Source organism: Euleptes europaea, chromosome 1 (genome assembly GCF_029931775.1).
Source record: "Euleptes europaea isolate rEulEur1 chromosome 1, rEulEur1.hap1, whole genome shotgun sequence".
Classification (NCBI taxonomy): domain Eukaryota; kingdom Metazoa; phylum Chordata; class Lepidosauria; order Squamata; family Sphaerodactylidae; genus Euleptes; species Euleptes europaea.
The window spans coordinates 158,162,947-158,178,827 of record NC_079312.1 but is presented as its reverse complement, the minus strand read 5'-3'; the positions used below and the strand labels follow the sequence as shown (position 1 = coordinate 158,178,827).

Here is a 15,881-nt window from a genome sequence, read left to right as displayed (position 1 = left end):
CCCCTAACATATCCACCCACCAGTTGTAGCGGGGCCGCAGCGTCATCCAGCCATTCCGTCGAGGAGGAAACCGCCCCGAGGCCAGGCCAGCCCAGCCCTCAGCTGACCCGCAGGGCCGGGGTCTCCGCGCCGGCTCCATCCCCCCAAAACGGACGCCCCTTCTCTCCTCTCGTGGCCGACCCGACCGGAGCCTCTTCTCCGGGCGCGGCGGCCGGGGCGGTTCCCTCTCCCCCGCCGGCGGGGCTGCAATGCGGGGCTGTGGGCCGCATCCAAGAGAGGAGGAGCCTGTCCCCCCCTCCTCCCCCTCCCCACTCGGGCGCCTATAAAGCCGCCTCGCCCGCCCCAGCCGGCCCCCTCGTGCGCCGCAGCCATGAGCCACTGCAGCGGCCTCCGCGCCACCTCGTACCGCCGCACCTTCGGGCCGCCCCCCCTGCTGTCGCCCGGGTCCTACTCGTCGTCCCGCTACGCCGCCTCGGCCTCGGCCACGCGGCTGCTGAGCGCGCCCTCGGCCGGCGCCTCGCTGCGCTCCTACCGCAGCGGGGGCGGCGGGGGCGCCTTGGCCCTGCGCCACGGCCCCCCGGCGCCGCCCCGCATGGCCTACGGCGCCGAGCGGCTGGACTTCTCGGGGGCCGAGGCCCTCAACCAGGAGTTCCTGGCCACGCGCAGCAACGAGAAGCAGGAGCTGCAGGAGCTCAACGACCGCTTCGCCAGCTTCATCGAGAAGGTGCGCTACCTGGAGACGCAGAACGCCGCGCTGCAGGCCGAGCTGGGCCAGGCCCGCGCCGCCGAGCCCGCGCGCGCCGCAGACCTCTGCCACGACCAGCTGCGCGAGCTGCGCAGGCAGGTGGACGCGCTGGCCAAGGACCGCGACCGCCTGCACGTCGAGCGCGACAACCTGGCCGAGGACCTGGCCGCGCTCAAGCAGAGGTGAGGCCGCCGCCCCCGGAGGGAGGCTTTGGAGGCCCAGCCTGCGGAGGGAGGGGAGGGACTTCAGTGCCATAGAATCCAATGGCCAAAGCGGCCATTCTTCTCCAGGGGAGCTGATCTCTATCGGCTGGAGATCAGTTGTCACAGCGGGAGATCTCCAGCTACTACCTGGAGGTTGGCGACCGACCCGGGGGGGGGGCAGAGGACAGCCTGGGCTCGACGCTGGGCCAGGAATGAGTCTGCAGCTTTGCCTTCTAAGGTGGATTTTAAGCGCTTGGTGGAGGGTAATGGGTTAATAGAGGGGGAGGCTGGATTCTGGACCCAATGGGGTGGTGGGAGTGGGCGGAGAGTTAGAGAGCCCATCTGAGCCTGGTCCCTCGCTGTTTCAGCTGAATGCCAAAGTTCCCAGCTCCTGGGAACAAGTGAAATGATTATGAAGAGAAGAAGAAGAATTCATTTATTTGTTTAGCCATAGGCCATTACAAAATATCCTTACATATGTACGAAATGCCAAAAAAGGATAAAATTGCATCAATATACATTGCCTGGATAAAAACTATTTCATATAATTATGAAGAGGGTGTCTCTGAGCATATACTGAGTGCACTGCAGCATCAACCAGTAATTTCAGGTCAGCTTGGCAGTAGGGAAGAAAGCTTCCAGATAGGCTTGAATGCTGGTAGTTTTTAGACACCTAGCTACTGTTCTCTTATTGGGAGAAGACATTTAACCAGTCGCAGAGGAGCGTCAAGGTTCCTGAGTTAGGGAGAGGGTTAGATCTAATGGGTTACTGTGGGGTATAGATTTGGGTGCTGGGGATTCAGAGCTGGGGATTGAACCCCAAAGAGGAATGCATGTAGATGATTGACTGATTACTGCAGAAATGTTAACTGAACCCATGCGAGCTCTAGTGCTAATCCAGAGGAGCAGAGAAGGAATAGTCCAGCGATGGGCACAGGAGTCAGGATATACTCTAAACTGTAATATCTTTCTTTCCTTACTTGCAGTTTCCTTCAGAATCAAAGCAAGCATGAAGCCCCCCAAAAATTACCACAACACATAACACTACTGCATAATATCAAATGAAAGGTCCAGTAGCACCTTAAAGACGAACACAATTTATACCAGCATAAGCCTTTGGGGAGTCTCAGCTCACTTCATCAGGTGCCCAGAGTGTACATCCATGGCAGATATATTTATAATTAAAGTTACATGCAGCAGAAAGGCGGGAGCGGGGAGATGCCAGTTTGAAACAGTAACCAGTCAAAGAGAGATCAGCCCATTCAGAGCTGGTGAGGACCACTCCCAACTCTTGATAGATGGGCAGAGTAGGGAAAAGATAAAATCAGATCTAACCGAGGAAGGGGCAGTGGAAGACCTGATAAGCAGATCCAGTTGGGTCAGTTCTACAAAAATATGGCTGAACTAGTTAACAAATGGTGGCTCTTGTGGAGCTATTGACTGTTAATCTGAGGCAGCAGAATTAAAAATAGACTAACATGGCGACCCTTCTGGAATTATCTACATATAACATTTTTTAAAAAATCAGAACCGACTGAACCTGTGTAATTCTTTCTCTTCTTCATTGACTAAATATTCCCAATAGGTCTAATACAAATACTTAATTGCTGCTTAACCATCAGAACAGTTTTTCTTTTGCATTCTAGGCTTCACCTTAATGGGGATGGCGAGAATTTGAGGGTGTGGGGCTGCTGAGGGCTGGGGAGCCCGTGTCTATCCCCAGTTCTGAGAAAGGGTTTAATGGTTGCAAGCGACTCTGGAATCTGGGTCTCCCTGACTATACCCCCAATGCTGAAAAAATGTTGTTTTTAATGTGCATCTGGGATTCCAGGCATTTATCCCAAATTTTGGAACTTGGGTTGAACGTTAGAGGCTCAGGGTGAGGAGAGCTGTGAGCCAAGCCAGGATTCCTGAAATACATCCCCAGACTGCAGAGGGTAATTCAGTAGTTTATTTCTGCTCCCGCTCTGGATGGAGAATGTGGACAGATGAAAAGGGGGAATGGGAATCCATGTTCTGTTCATGTACCGGTACGGGGGGCCTTTCACATCTGAAATAGGGAAGCTACTTTGTGCATAGCACAATAAGGAGAAGCGTTTTTAATGGCATACTCAATGAAAGAAGATGACTTTCAGGATTTGAGGAGGGTTGATATGCATAGCAAAGAGGTATATTTGCTAATGGATCCTTGAGGGGCCAGTGGGATAAAAACCTATAGTGGGGACAGACCTCCACCAATAGGACACCGTGTATGTATAGGAGTGGGGTGTATGTATAGGAGTGGATGTAGAAGGGTAGGAAGGCATTGGACTCTAGTATCCAGAAATGGGGAGGAAAATCTGACTATGTGGGGTGGGGCGTGGCAGGACTGAACTACCAGAAGATGTCTAGGAATGACAAAAGGGATGGGCACCTGGTGAAGCTGGACCCTTCTACGGTTCTGTTGCAGCCATGAAATGTCTGGATGGGGCAGGGAGAATGGAGTGACCGTGGAACTTGGTGGTAGACTCAGTGGTTGTCGACCTTTTTTCACTAGCGAACCCCTTGGCAGCCCATTTCCATAAATTGTACCCCTCATAATTCCGAAATGTTTGTAATTAATATAGTTGCTGTTATTTCAAATGCCTTTCCCCACCATTATTCAATTTTTTTTGTGTACCCCTAAATGTCCAGGTTTACACCCCTGGGGGTACGTGTACCCCAAGTTGGGAACCAGGTAGAGGAACAATAGGGTGTAGCAAGGGAGAATGCATACCAAAAAATCCCTTCAGTGGGAGGAGTCTGTATGTCATGGTGGTAGTACAGTTGTATAGTGGAATCGGTGTGAGTTGGCAAACATAGGCATGAAAAGGATGTCAAATGGATGCCGCTGGTGTGGTGGGGCAGCTGCATTGATCTCTCCTGGTGGTATGTAGGGGGTCCAGTTTGGCTCATAACAGGGGTCCAGTGTGATGCATGCATCACTACTACTCCGATGCTTTTTAAAAAAAGGAACAAAACCATAGGGCAGATAAATGGAGACTGCATTCTCCAAGGCTCTGTGGGGTGGGGTTTGAATTTCCGCATCCTGGCATGGTTGACGCAATGGCAGACGGGGGTGGGAAAGAGAGGGCACAGAGAAGCGTAAGGATCCAAAGGCTGGAAGAGAAATGGGGCGTGGCCCTTTATGCCTGCAAAATGACGAAGCTGCCTCTTCTCCATCCTTTCTTCCTCCTGAGTCAGCCAAGGTAGGAGGGATGGACAGGAGATGATGGGAGAAGGAAAAAGGTGTGGGCAGAGGCCATTGTGAACACATCTCCTCTTTTCTCCAGAAGAACAGAGTATGTTAACTATCCCCACCCAATGGAAGGCTTTTAATGCCACCAAAGGCTGCAAAGTGCTTCTAGCAAAGCCTTTTCAGAACTAATTTCTCTGTGTCTCCCCTACCAACCAAATCTTCCAAACCCCAATTCATTTTGTTTACTGGTCGATCTCTTACTTCCCTCCACTCGTTATGTCAACCATCTAATATAAGCAACTCCTCCAGGTAGGGGCTTCTGCCACCCCTTCTGTATGGTACGTAGCACGCAGTAAATAAATGCTAGGGAGCTGGATAAATTTGTTTGACATAGTGATAATCTGCTAGGAATTAAGCATGATGCAGGCTACTGAGGAAAGGTGCCAGCAGGAGCTTCCATATATGTAGCCTGTTTGACAGATTGTTTCATCTGGTGTGGCTCTGGCAAGAGAGGGGGATAGAAACAGATCACTTTTCTCCAGCACTGGACTGTGTGTGGTAGGCCAGAGAATAATCATAGATAGACGGGGTTACAGCTAGGTCAGTGCGGTCAATACGATGGTGAACTATAATTAGCCCCATTTCTAGCCCTCTTCTGCTCTCTGTGTCCTGCAGGCTGGATGAAGAGATGCACAAGCGTGAAGAAGCAGAAAACAACCTGGTTCTCTTCCGCAAGGTAAGCGTGCCCGCAGATGGAGCAGAGCAAAGGAAGTGGCACCTCTCGGCTCTCTCATGCTCCCTTTGTGCTTGTGGACGTGCAGGCTTACCAAGTGTTCTCCAGTTTGTCTCCGCTCTCACTGTTATGTGGGTAAGCTTTTTAGTGCCGTCTTGCTCCAGCAACTAGCAGCAGCACCGGAGGAGTTGTGAAGCTCACCTCTTCAGTGCCGTTTTGGGCAATGCATGAGCTGTCCGTTGTGCTGAATTAAGGCCTCATGCTCCACCTTCTATTGCTCCTGCCAGCCAGGCTATTGAAGTTGGGCGGACATTTTGCCTTCTTTCCCTTACACATTATACATTAAAATGGAAAGAGAAGGGCTGCTTGTTGTGTTTCTGATTCTGGTTCTCCCCTTCCCGTGGCACGCTAGGATGTGGACGATGCCACCCTTTCCCGCCTGGAGCTGGAGCGCAAGATTGAGTCCCTCATGGATGAGATTGAATTCCTCAAGAAACTGCATGACGAGGTAAGGAAATAAAGGCACCGGCATTGAGACCAAGGGCAGGTGATCACCTTCCCCGGCTAAAGATATCCTCCTTTGCCTTGTTGATGTAGACAGTCTCAAGAATCTAGCAGAACACCCTAAAACACCCATCCCATTGCACAGGTGGACACCTTCTCTTGGTTGTTGCTGCCTCCCCTGATTGCATGAGGCTGGGGGGTATCTCCTGTACTCACTTAGCAATGACAGCATGCTTCCCCCAACCCAATGGCTAGCCATGGTGGCAGCATGGTCCCAGGGGGAGCCATGGGAGGAAAGGTAAGGGCTCGAGAAGAGGCAGCAGAATTGGGCCTGTATTAGGAAAAGTGATGTGATTGGGTTTGATAGGGAGGGAGAGATTGTGGTGGTGGATCCCATCCAGAGCTCTTTAATTTTTGTGGGCCTGGGTGGCCCAGGCTAGCTTGATCTTGTCAGATCTCGGAAGCTAAGCAGGGTCAGTTCTGGTTAGTATTTGGATGGGAACCCACCAAGGAATTCCAGGGTCGCTATGCAGAGGAAGGCAATGGCAAACCACTTCTAAACATCTCCTGCCTTGAAAACCCCATGGGGTTGCCCTAAATTAGCCACAACTGGATGGCAGTTTATACACACACACGCGCGCTCGCGCGCACACACACACACACACACCATGTTGCTTATGCCCCATCTAGTGGCGAATAACAGCACTGCAGCTACTTCCCAAGCCAAATCCTTGATAGTGCAAGCAGAGCAACTCAGGATTGTCACTGTAGGTTTGTAAGCCTGATCCAACTAAGAAGTCTTTACATGGAGCCGGTTGTCTCTCACACCTGTTGCTTTTCTTCTGTCTGTTTGATGTATCTCTTGGTGGTGGGCATGTGCCTTGTAATGCTGCTGTTCTGATTGCGGCGGGTTTATGGGTGCCGTTATGTGCTCCTTGCCTGCCCTCTATGAGCTACTGTAATCATGATGCATAATGTTCTTGTCTGTGGGTCCAGTAGGTACCCATGCGCTTGTGGATATTCTCCTTTGTGTTTCATGCACCTAGTTTTGTGGGTATGCTGTCTCATGTGTGATTGCCATTATGTACATCCATGTTGCTTTGTGGGATGCATTCTTGAACATGTCTGACTTGTCTTGGCGGATGCGTGCAGGAGCTGAACGACATGCAAGTGAGCATGCATAGCCAGCAGCAGATGCAAGTGGAGGTGGAGCAGCAGGCCAAACCGGACCTGACAGCTGCTCTGCGAGATATCCGCACCCAGTACGAGAGCATCGCTGTCAAGAATCTGCAGGAGTCTGAAGAGTGGTACAAATCCAAGGTGCCTAAATTGGGTGCAACGAGAAGGGCATGAGGGTGGGATGGGGCATGTATTCACAGAGAGCCAGTGTAGTGTAATGGGAAGTGTTGGGTGTGGACCAGACAGCCCTGGATTTGATCTAGTTGAACCATGAAACTCACTAGGTGGCACAGAGCCTCTCCAGCTGATATGCATCATAAGGTTATTGAGAAGGTAACTTGGGGGAACCCTGTCTACATCTCCCTGAGCTCTTTGGAGACAGGGAAGGATACAAGTGTGATAGACAGGTAGACAGTCAGTGCAAGGGTGGACATAGCCAAAAAAGTGAGGAGTAGTTTCACCCCAAGCCCCATATTGCAGGGTCAGGAGTGTGCTGCAGCTCTCCAGAGCTCCTACCCCATTCTGTCAGTGCAATCCTAAACAAAGTTACACCCTTTGAAGCCCATTCCATCGGTTTCAGTGGAATCAGAAGAGGGCAGCTGTGCTTAGGATTGCACTGTGTGCTGGTTCCCTGCTTCTGTGATTGAACCCTACTCCCGTTTCTTGCAGTTTGCCGATCTGTCGGATGCAGCCAATCGGAACCACGAGGCCCTTCGCCAGGCCAAGCAGGAGATGAACGAATCTCGGCGCCAGATCCAGAGTCTCACTTGTGAGGTGGATGGACTCAAGGGGACAGTGAGTAGATCCTATCCTGAGCCTCCTGCCCTCTTCCCTGGGGGAGCCACGTTGCTTCCTCCCCACGTTGGGCTTCTTGCTTAGTATTCCAAATCATCATGCAGGAGCTTATGCAAGTGATACAGTTAGGGGTGCCAATTATTAAACTAGCCTCTCTGGCTGCCCTTTTAATATCGGTTTGATTTCATTAAAAGGTAAAAGTCCCCTGTGCAAGCACCGGGTCATTCCTGACCCATGGGGTGACGTCACATCCTGACGTTTACTAGGCAGGCTATGTTTACGGGGTGGTTTGCCAGTGCCTTCCCCAGTCATCTTCCCTTTACCCCCAGCAAGCTGGGTACTCATTTTACTGACCTCGGAAGGATGGAAGGCTGAGTCAACCTTGAGCCGGCTACCTGAAACTGACTCCCGTCAGGATCGAACTCAGGTCGTGAGCAGAGCTTGAACTGCAGTACTGCAGCTTACCTCTCTGCCCCATGGGGCTCTTTGATTTCATTAGTCATAGCAAAAATGGTACACACTTCTTGTACACCAGGGATAAGATGTGCGTTTGGTGTAACGCAGACCACTGGAACAAATAAAACCAGCTCCTTTTGTGTGCACTCTGTTATCCAAAATAATGATAATGATAATAATAATGATAATAATAATAATAATAATAATAATATAATTTTGATTGGCAGCCATTACCAGGTGATATTATTCAGCTCCATTCCATGAAAAGCTTCATCCACAGATTTCTGTATATTCAACCTCTGATAAAAGGACAGGACATTTTCCTCCTGACCTGCTGGCAACCCTCGGTGGAACTGGGCTGTCAGCATATGCAGGAGGCCAGGGCTTAGCAATGAGTTGGTTCCCAGCACCTATTTTCAGTGCTCAGTTACAAGTAAAAGTATAAATGCAGCCAAGTGAGCCACTGCCTCACCTGGAGGACTTTTTGCCCCAGCTAAGATGTTTTTTTCTTTTAAAATAACAGCCTTAACCCCAGTGAATATTCTGATTAGAATAGGAAAATAGGAATTGGTTTTAGAATCAGAAAAAGTGTAGTTGTCCTGCCAAAATAGGAGTGCCTCAGGCTTCATTCAACTCTGTCCTGTCACCCCCAGGTTGAGATGAATGTTTTTAAAGATTTTTGTCAACTTTATGCTTAAGTGATCCTGAAACAAATCCCCCCTTGGGTACTCTGACTGTGCATGGTAAGGTGTTTAAAAGGGATGGGGGGGGGGGTTAAGAATGGACTAATTCTAATAAATTAGTATTTATTAAAGGAAGGGATAAATAAAAGCTTTTCAACTTTAAAAAAGCCACTGTTCTTGGTAAACGTCAGTGTTTTAGACACTATAATCAGCACTACAAAAATACAGAACCTCATAAATGAGAGCCAGCATGGTATAGTGGTTAAGAGTAGCATACTCTTAATCTGGAGAACTGGGTTGGTTTCCCCTCTCCTCCACATGAAGCCTGCTGGGTGACCTTGGGCCAATCACAGTTCTCGCCGAACTCTCACAGCCCCACCTACCTCACAAGGTTTCTGTTGTGGGGAGAGGAAGGAATTGCGATTGTAAGTCACTTTGAGACGCCTCCAGATAGAGACAAGTGGGGTATAAAAACCAACTCTTAATCTTCAGTGACAAAGTCCTAGAAATTACTGATTCCCACCTGGGAATACGGCAGCCCCACCCAGCAGTGAAGGCTGTCCACAGCCATGCATTGACCCTTGAAGCCTGTTTGAGAAACCAGCCCTTGATCTCTGTTCTGCTGGCTTACTTTCTCCCACTCATTTGGAAATTAGGAGCAGGATTTTAGGCTCTGAAGAGGTGATTTTCAGGTAAAGGTACAAGGGCTCTCATCTACATTTGGCACATTTAAGTCACTTGCCACCCCAGAATGAAGCCCTGATGAGGCAGATGCGGGATCTGGAGGACCAGTACGGGGCTGAGGTGAACTCCTACCAAGACTCAGTGGTACGGCTGGAACAGGAGATCCAGCACATGAAGGAGGAAATGGCTCGGCACCTGCGGGAGTACCAGGACCTACTGAATGTCAAGATGGCCCTCGACATTGAGATTGCCACCTACCGCAAGCTGCTAGAGGGAGAGGAAAGCAGGTGGGTTTCCTAGGCCAGTAATTCCCTCCAGCTTTGTATAGTCCAACCCCTTTCCTTTCTGCCAATGCAGAATGGATCAAGAAGAACAATATTAAAAGGAGGGGGGTATTTATGGAGTAGGTTGCAGGAGCTTATTCTATTGCTTCTTACTTTGGGTTTCCTGCAGGATTTCAGTGCCTGTCCAATCCATGTCAACACTCAGCATCAAAACCACAGGTAAGCTTGTTGCTCTAGGGCAGTGATGGCAAACCTTTTAGAGACCTTTTAGAGTGCCCAAACTGCAACCCAAAACCCATTTATTTATCACAAAGTGCCAACACGGCAATTTAATCTGAATATTGAGGTTTTAGTTTAGAAAAAACAACTCATACATTAACATCTTTTGCCTTAAAAGAAAAACACAATAACAGAGCTTTCAATGATACAAACAACTTTTTATTGAAAGGTAAAAGTTTGCATTTGGCATGCTTTTGAACAATTAATGTTTGTTCAAAGCTCCTAAGCTGGGCGGCGGGCAGTCCAGGGAAGGGGGGGGGGCTTTGCAGGCAGCGCGGAGCAGTTCAAAGCCCCCGCTGCCCAGCTGGGCGGCGGGGAGTCCAGGGAAGGCAGACGCGACGGCTGCTCAACTTACCCGCGCGTGCCCACAGAGAGGGCTCGGCGTGCCAAGTGCGGCATGCGTGCCATAGGTTCGCCAACACGGCTCTAGGGCATGGCTCAGATTTTGCATCATGTATGTGGGTTTCTGGAAGAGCACATGCAGAGATCTGCTTGGTAGTATTGGCACAAATAGGAGACTTTGTTTGTGTGAACCTCTTGCTTCCTGTCAATGAGTTCCCAACCCAAAGCTGAGTTACTGTTGACCTAGTGGAGAGCACATTGGGTAGTTGTTAAGCTCTGTTGTGGAGAATCCTCTTCTGCCCTCTGACACAGACAACCTGAGTTTAGTTTGCTTTCCCTTGGGGAAAAGTATCTCACCTGTCTCATCTCCAGTTCATTCTGAGCAAACCTAACATCATACTTTAGGTCTGTTATAGAGAGAAGGGGTTGTTTTGAATTTGCTCTGTGCTCTCTCCTAATGGCCTCCCACCCCTATAGTTTCAGAGCCTGAGCCAACTGTAGAAACTCATACCAGGAAGACGGTTCTGATCAAAACCATTGAAACACGAGATGGAGAGGTGAGCATATTAACAGTCTCCAGTAGGAGATGAAGGCTTTGAATGTGATGCCTGGGCATGAACAAAAATGGCCAGAATATCTATAGAGAGGCTCATACCTAGGCCCAGAGCAGGTTTTGCTAGGGTGAAGGGGGTATAATTCTTTCCCTTAGCTCCTGCCTTCTCCTTAGGTCTTCTGGAGGAGTGTGTTTCTTATGTGCTTTTTGCTACCTCTGCTCTGTGGTCTAGACTATGTGACTTTACTTGCAAGAGGTATATTGGGGGTAATGTCATGTCTTGCTGTATGGAGTTGGGGTTGTATTTTAGTCTTTTCCAGTCCTAAAATAAGGGCTGTGTGTACTCTGCTTTGAAGAAATAATAATCTGAGTTCTGTGTAAATTATGTAAGGTATTTTAATTTGCATATATTAATAGCTTCTTTTGTATAATTCATTCTTTTTGTGCCAGTAATGGGAAGGAGCACGGAGCTATTCAGGGGACTGAAAGCTATATCTGACCACTTAGTGGCGTTATCCTTATATCAAACCAACATTTGCAGACTTTGGGACTAGAAACTTCCTTCTTGTTTTGGGAATTTCCCCCCCCAGAATGTTGCATTTTTTGCACCCTTTATAAAATTCAGTCTGGCACTCTCACACAAAATCATGGAGTACATACAGCTCTGTCTATCATTTAGTGAACTGGTCAGTGTGGCTCTTTTCATTCCCAGAAGTCCAAGAGTCTTAACCCTATGGTCTATCTGTTTGATCACAGCAGGTGGTGACTGAGTCCAGGAAACAGCAGAGAGCGGAGCTAGAAAAGTGATGCCGACCTCACCAGACACCTACCTACCCATGCCACAGGGATGGGCACTAAGTAGCCAACGTGCAGAAGTCCCAGCAGCAGAACCCCCAGTTCCCCACAAAGCCACACTGGCCTTACTTATAATGATGCTAATACCTCTTACCTCTCAACAGCCTTTCCACACTCCCACCAGGCTTCTATAGCCAGCTCTCCCCTTACGTGTGCCTCTAGTCTTCCTAGGGGCAGCCTGGTTGTGATTCCAGCAATAACCACACATGGCTGGGGAGTGGAGATCTCTTCACTTGCTCTCCTCTTCCACTGTCTCCTACCTCTTGCCACTCAGATCTTCACCTTGCCCTGCGAGGCCCACTTCCAGCCAGCCTTGTTGTGAAAGGGGAAGAGCATCACCTTGACTCGAAGCCATCAGGTACTGGTCGGAGTCAGCTCACAATAGGTACAATTTTGCTGATGTGTTTAAATTCAAACCTGGGTCATGTTCTGGTTCATAAATGGTCGTGGCGAGGAATCTGGGCAACTCTGACAAGTGGCAAGTCTAGCTAGGCCCTCCAACGCAGAAGCACCAAAGAAAATCAACAACCTGGTCACAATCTGTGTTCACTGCCCCAACCACCTGCCATGGGAGCCCCATGGTCAGTTTTCTGTGCTGAGTCAAGGCCGAACACTGCATTATAGGGGTTCTCAAAAGTTCTCAGTATGAGAATTTCCTAAATCAAGATTATAATTGCTGAAATCTTCCCAAGCATGTCCAAAATTGTGTGTGTGTAAAGTGTCATCGAGTCACAGCTGACTTTTGGTAACCATAGCAAGGAGCTTTCAAGGCAAGTGGTGCCCAAGATTAGCATGTACAAAATAAATTACTAAATGCATTTTTATTTATTTATTTTTTTGTTAAAATGAGCCTTAATTTAAAAACAAAATTACAGTCTTACTTTGGGAAGAAATTTCTCCATTTGGTTCCAGTGCAGTTCCATGTATTCTTAATTATTCTATTGCACCCAGTCCTAGAGCTGTTCGTTCAGAGGCAAGTCCTACTGGACTGTTGGATTTAGTTGTAAGTATTGTGTTCTTGGCACCCGATGTGACCCTTCATCTGAAATGCATACAGCCCTCTGGTTTATGGATGCAAAGGAAGGCAGATGAACTACCAGTCTCTGGAAAGAGAAACTCATGGATGCTATTTTAATATAATCTGGGCTAATCCTGCTAAAGTCATTCGTATCTATAAAGAGAGGACAAATATATAATTTAACAGTGTGGATTCCCTGAGAGTATTCAGTTGATATTACTAAATACTAACCCATAGAAAAATTAAACAGAACTTCAAATGTTACTCTGTGAAGTGGTGGTTTTTCATGAATGCTAAATTCAGTCTCTGCATGAAAGACATTCTTATCCATTTGCCAACTTCAGATCCATCTTTCCCACACCTGAGCAGTGTTCAGATGTTCTTCTCTTTCAGCTCTCATCATTTCAGCTATCTCCCTTTCATTCCCTGGGCTGTGGTTGCCAATTATCTTTGCAAATGGGTAAGAAATTCCTATGTTAAAGGAAACTCACTGGATCTGTGATCAACCACTGATCTATTTGGCTATTTTATCTCCCAGACATTTTTCCTGCCTTGTTCATCCACAGCTGATTATAGTCATATAGGGATGTCTACTTTACTCTCTGAGAACCAGGGCTCTGTGATAACTTAGGCAGGTGATCTCCCAGAACCCGGACTGACAGGTGATTGATCCCCGTTCTCTGATGCACCTCCATGGCTTTGCCTAATACTGACACTACAAAGCTATTTCTGAAGCCAATAGTGAGACTACAGAAGCACAGGAACTAGGGAGGTTCTTTTAGTAATTTGATAGTTTTGTCCAGAATAGTTCTGGAGATCAACAGCCGTCCCTAATCCTGATGCTTCTGAGCACTCAGGTTTGCAGCAGAGTGACTGACTACAGCGGAATCCTCTCAGCTGCGGCTGTGGGGTGCAAATCAGGCTGGTTTTTAAGCTGCTGAGCTACAAACTTCCTTTCTGCAGTTCAGCTGAACACTTGAAGGCTGACCCAAGGCACTTACAGGCTGCAGCGTGGCTCCACTGCTCACTGTGGCATTGTTATGCGGTCAGGCCCAGTTTCTCCAAGGCGACATCTCGTGCCAGTGCATAACTGACATGTACTTGGCAACCCTTTCTCTCGCTTTCCGCCACACTGCAGTGATGGCACCTTTAACTCCGGCCTCATGAAGGGGCCCTTTCCTCTTGATCAGACATTCAAAATTAATTGTTTTGAAACAGGTATAATGGGTCTACATGATGGCTTATTTCATTGTCTTCAGCAATGGCCAGTTCCAAATACTTCAAAGCCCAGATCTTCCATAGGTGACTTGTGGTACAGATGAGGCCTATCGAGCCTCATCCTTTCACAGCACCATTATCTTGTCTCTCTTTTTGCCAGGTGCCTGCAGCCCATTCATGGCTGCCATGTTCCTTTATGATGGTGTACTGGTACCATTTCTTAAACTCCTGGATTTGAGCAGCTGCTGTGAGCAGCCCAGTACACAGGCCAAGAGGGACAAGTCCAGAAGTGGGCTATGCTGTCCCTCAATGATCCGAGCCTAATAGGTATATGTTTTCTATCAGTTAGGAAAATGTTGAAAACAAAACAAAAACATGTTGAACAGCAACTAGAGTGAACATAACCCATCTGATACTCAAACCCACGCTCTTTTATGCCACATTACACTAATTGTGTGTGTGTGTGTGTGTGTGTGTGTGTAAGTGCTGCCAAGTTACTTCTGACTCATGGTGACCCTATGAATTAATGTCTTCCAAAATGTCCTATCGTTAACAGCCTTGCTCAGGTCTTGCAAACTGAGGGCCGTGGCTCCCTTTATAGTGTCCACCCTTTTCATGTTGGGTGTTCCTCTTTTCCTGCTGCCTTCAACTTTTCCTAGCATTATTGTCTTTTCCAGTGACTCTTGTCTTCCCATAACGTCACCAAAGTATGATAGCCTCAGTTTAGTCATTTTAGCTTCTAGGGAGAGTTCAGGCTTGGTTTGATCTAGAACCCACTGGTTTGTCTTTTTGCCAGTCCACGGTATCCATAAAACTCTCTTCCAACACCACATTTCAGAGGAATCTACTTTCTTCCTATCAGCTTCATTGTCCAACTTTCTCACCCATACATAGTAATAGGGAATACTATAGCATAAATTAACTTGATCTTGGTTGCCAGTGATGCATAGCAGTCTGTAACTGACATAAACGTGTGGTTATGTGTAATTGGTACCCTATAAAGCTATTCTTCTGAAGGTGATATATACAGAAAGATATAGCTTCTCAGAAGCACTTTCGTCCTGCCTTTTATAGATGAGACAGCGTCACAGACCCCGCAGTAAAGACAGCATAAATGAGAGTGAAGAATTTGGTGAGTGACAGAAGAGATTTGCAGTACAATCCTAAACAGCTGTACCCTTCTCAAGCAATTAACTTGGTTTAGGATTGCACTGTTAACGGCATAAAGCTGGAAGAGAAACGGAGAGGAAGTAGTTTCCAGGGAAATCTGGACCTTTGTTCCCCTCACTCTTAAGTTCTGGGTCCACTACTGCCATGAGGAAAGAGGCATTTATGCGTTTGGTATTCATACCACCTGTAGCATAAGCCCCCCCCCCCGCCCGCCCAATATGTGGAATTGACACATAGTATTTTCGTAGCCAGTATTTACAGTGCAATCCTGTGCAGAGTTACTCCAGTCCAAGCCTGCTGATTTCTATAAGTTTAGGACTTTAACTGTAGTCGTCCAGAGTCTGATTTGGCAATCAGGAGAACCACACTATACTTTTTGCCTCGGCCACAAAAGCACAAATTGTCTCTCAGCCCCCACATCCCAATTTGTGGTTAATAATACTTGACAGGTATGTTGTAAGGGAGATGGAGATAATGCATATGAAGTACTTTGTACACTAAAACACTATATAAGTCTATTAACATTGCTTTAGAAAATTCTAACAGTACAGTATACTAATAAATGACTTAATCCGTGTTGTCCATACCCAGTTTTTAAGAGTCTTAAGTGCTAGGATAAAGGCGGTGACTGTTCCCCTTTCATATCTGTTATCTAATATATTATTGATTTGATTTTTATCCTGTCCACTCTCAAGCATACAGGATCACCTTCCTACCCCACCATTTTGTCCTAACGACAACCTTGTGAAATAGGTTATGCTGACAGAATGAGACCAGCCCCAAATCACCCAGTAAGCTTCAGGGGCACAGTGAAAATTTCAGCCCTTATCTCCTCACTCCTTCAGTCACTACAGCACACTGGTACTCTTATCCACCGCCACTGGCACTACTTTGGGGTAGAACTCCACAGGCCCTCATTGTCCTGCTCCTTTTCCCTGATATGTGCTCACTCCATGGGTTGCA

At 47.9% G+C, this 15,881-nt stretch overlaps 2 protein-coding genes across 3 annotated transcripts in view; one reads left to right on the top strand and one right to left on the bottom strand.

The window, feature by feature from the left end:
* LOC130489224 (tubulin alpha-1A chain) overlaps positions 1–15,881 on the bottom strand; it is a 129,703-nt gene that overhangs the window by 89,035 nt on the left and 24,787 nt on the right. The window lies entirely within an intron of this gene.
* On the top strand, positions 362–11,489 carry PRPH (peripherin). Of its 2 annotated transcripts, XM_056862989.1 has the most exons (9): positions 362–927; positions 4,841–4,901; positions 5,311–5,406; positions 6,555–6,722; positions 7,251–7,376; positions 9,266–9,486; positions 9,653–9,702; positions 10,582–10,661; positions 11,417–11,489. In XM_056862989.1, exons 1-9 carry the CDS (start codon positions 371–373, stop codon positions 11,462–11,464), a joined length of 1,407 nt encoding a protein of 468 aa, XP_056718967.1. In that variant the 5' UTR covers positions 362–370; the 3' UTR covers positions 11,465–11,489. The 2 variants fall into 2 exon arrangements, with proteins under 2 accessions (XP_056718967.1, XP_056718966.1); XM_056862988.1 differs by lacking the exon at positions 10,582–10,661 and having other exon boundaries at positions 371–927.

What these genes read in the sequence shown, in the direction of transcription:
- PRPH (XM_056862989.1), top strand. Translation starts at nt 371, where the DNA reads ATGAGCCACTGCAGCGGCCTCCGCGCCACCTCGTACCGCCGCACCTTC. An exon ending in TCAAGAAACTGCATGACGAG is followed by an intron (nt 5,407 to 6,554) that starts GTAAGGAAATAA and finishes GGATGCGTGCAG; the next exon opens with GAGCTGAACGACATGCAAGT. An exon ending in TTGAAACACGAGATGGAGAG is followed by an intron (nt 10,662 to 11,416) that starts GTGAGCATATTA and finishes TGATCACAGCAG; the next exon opens with GTGGTGACTGAGTCCAGGAA.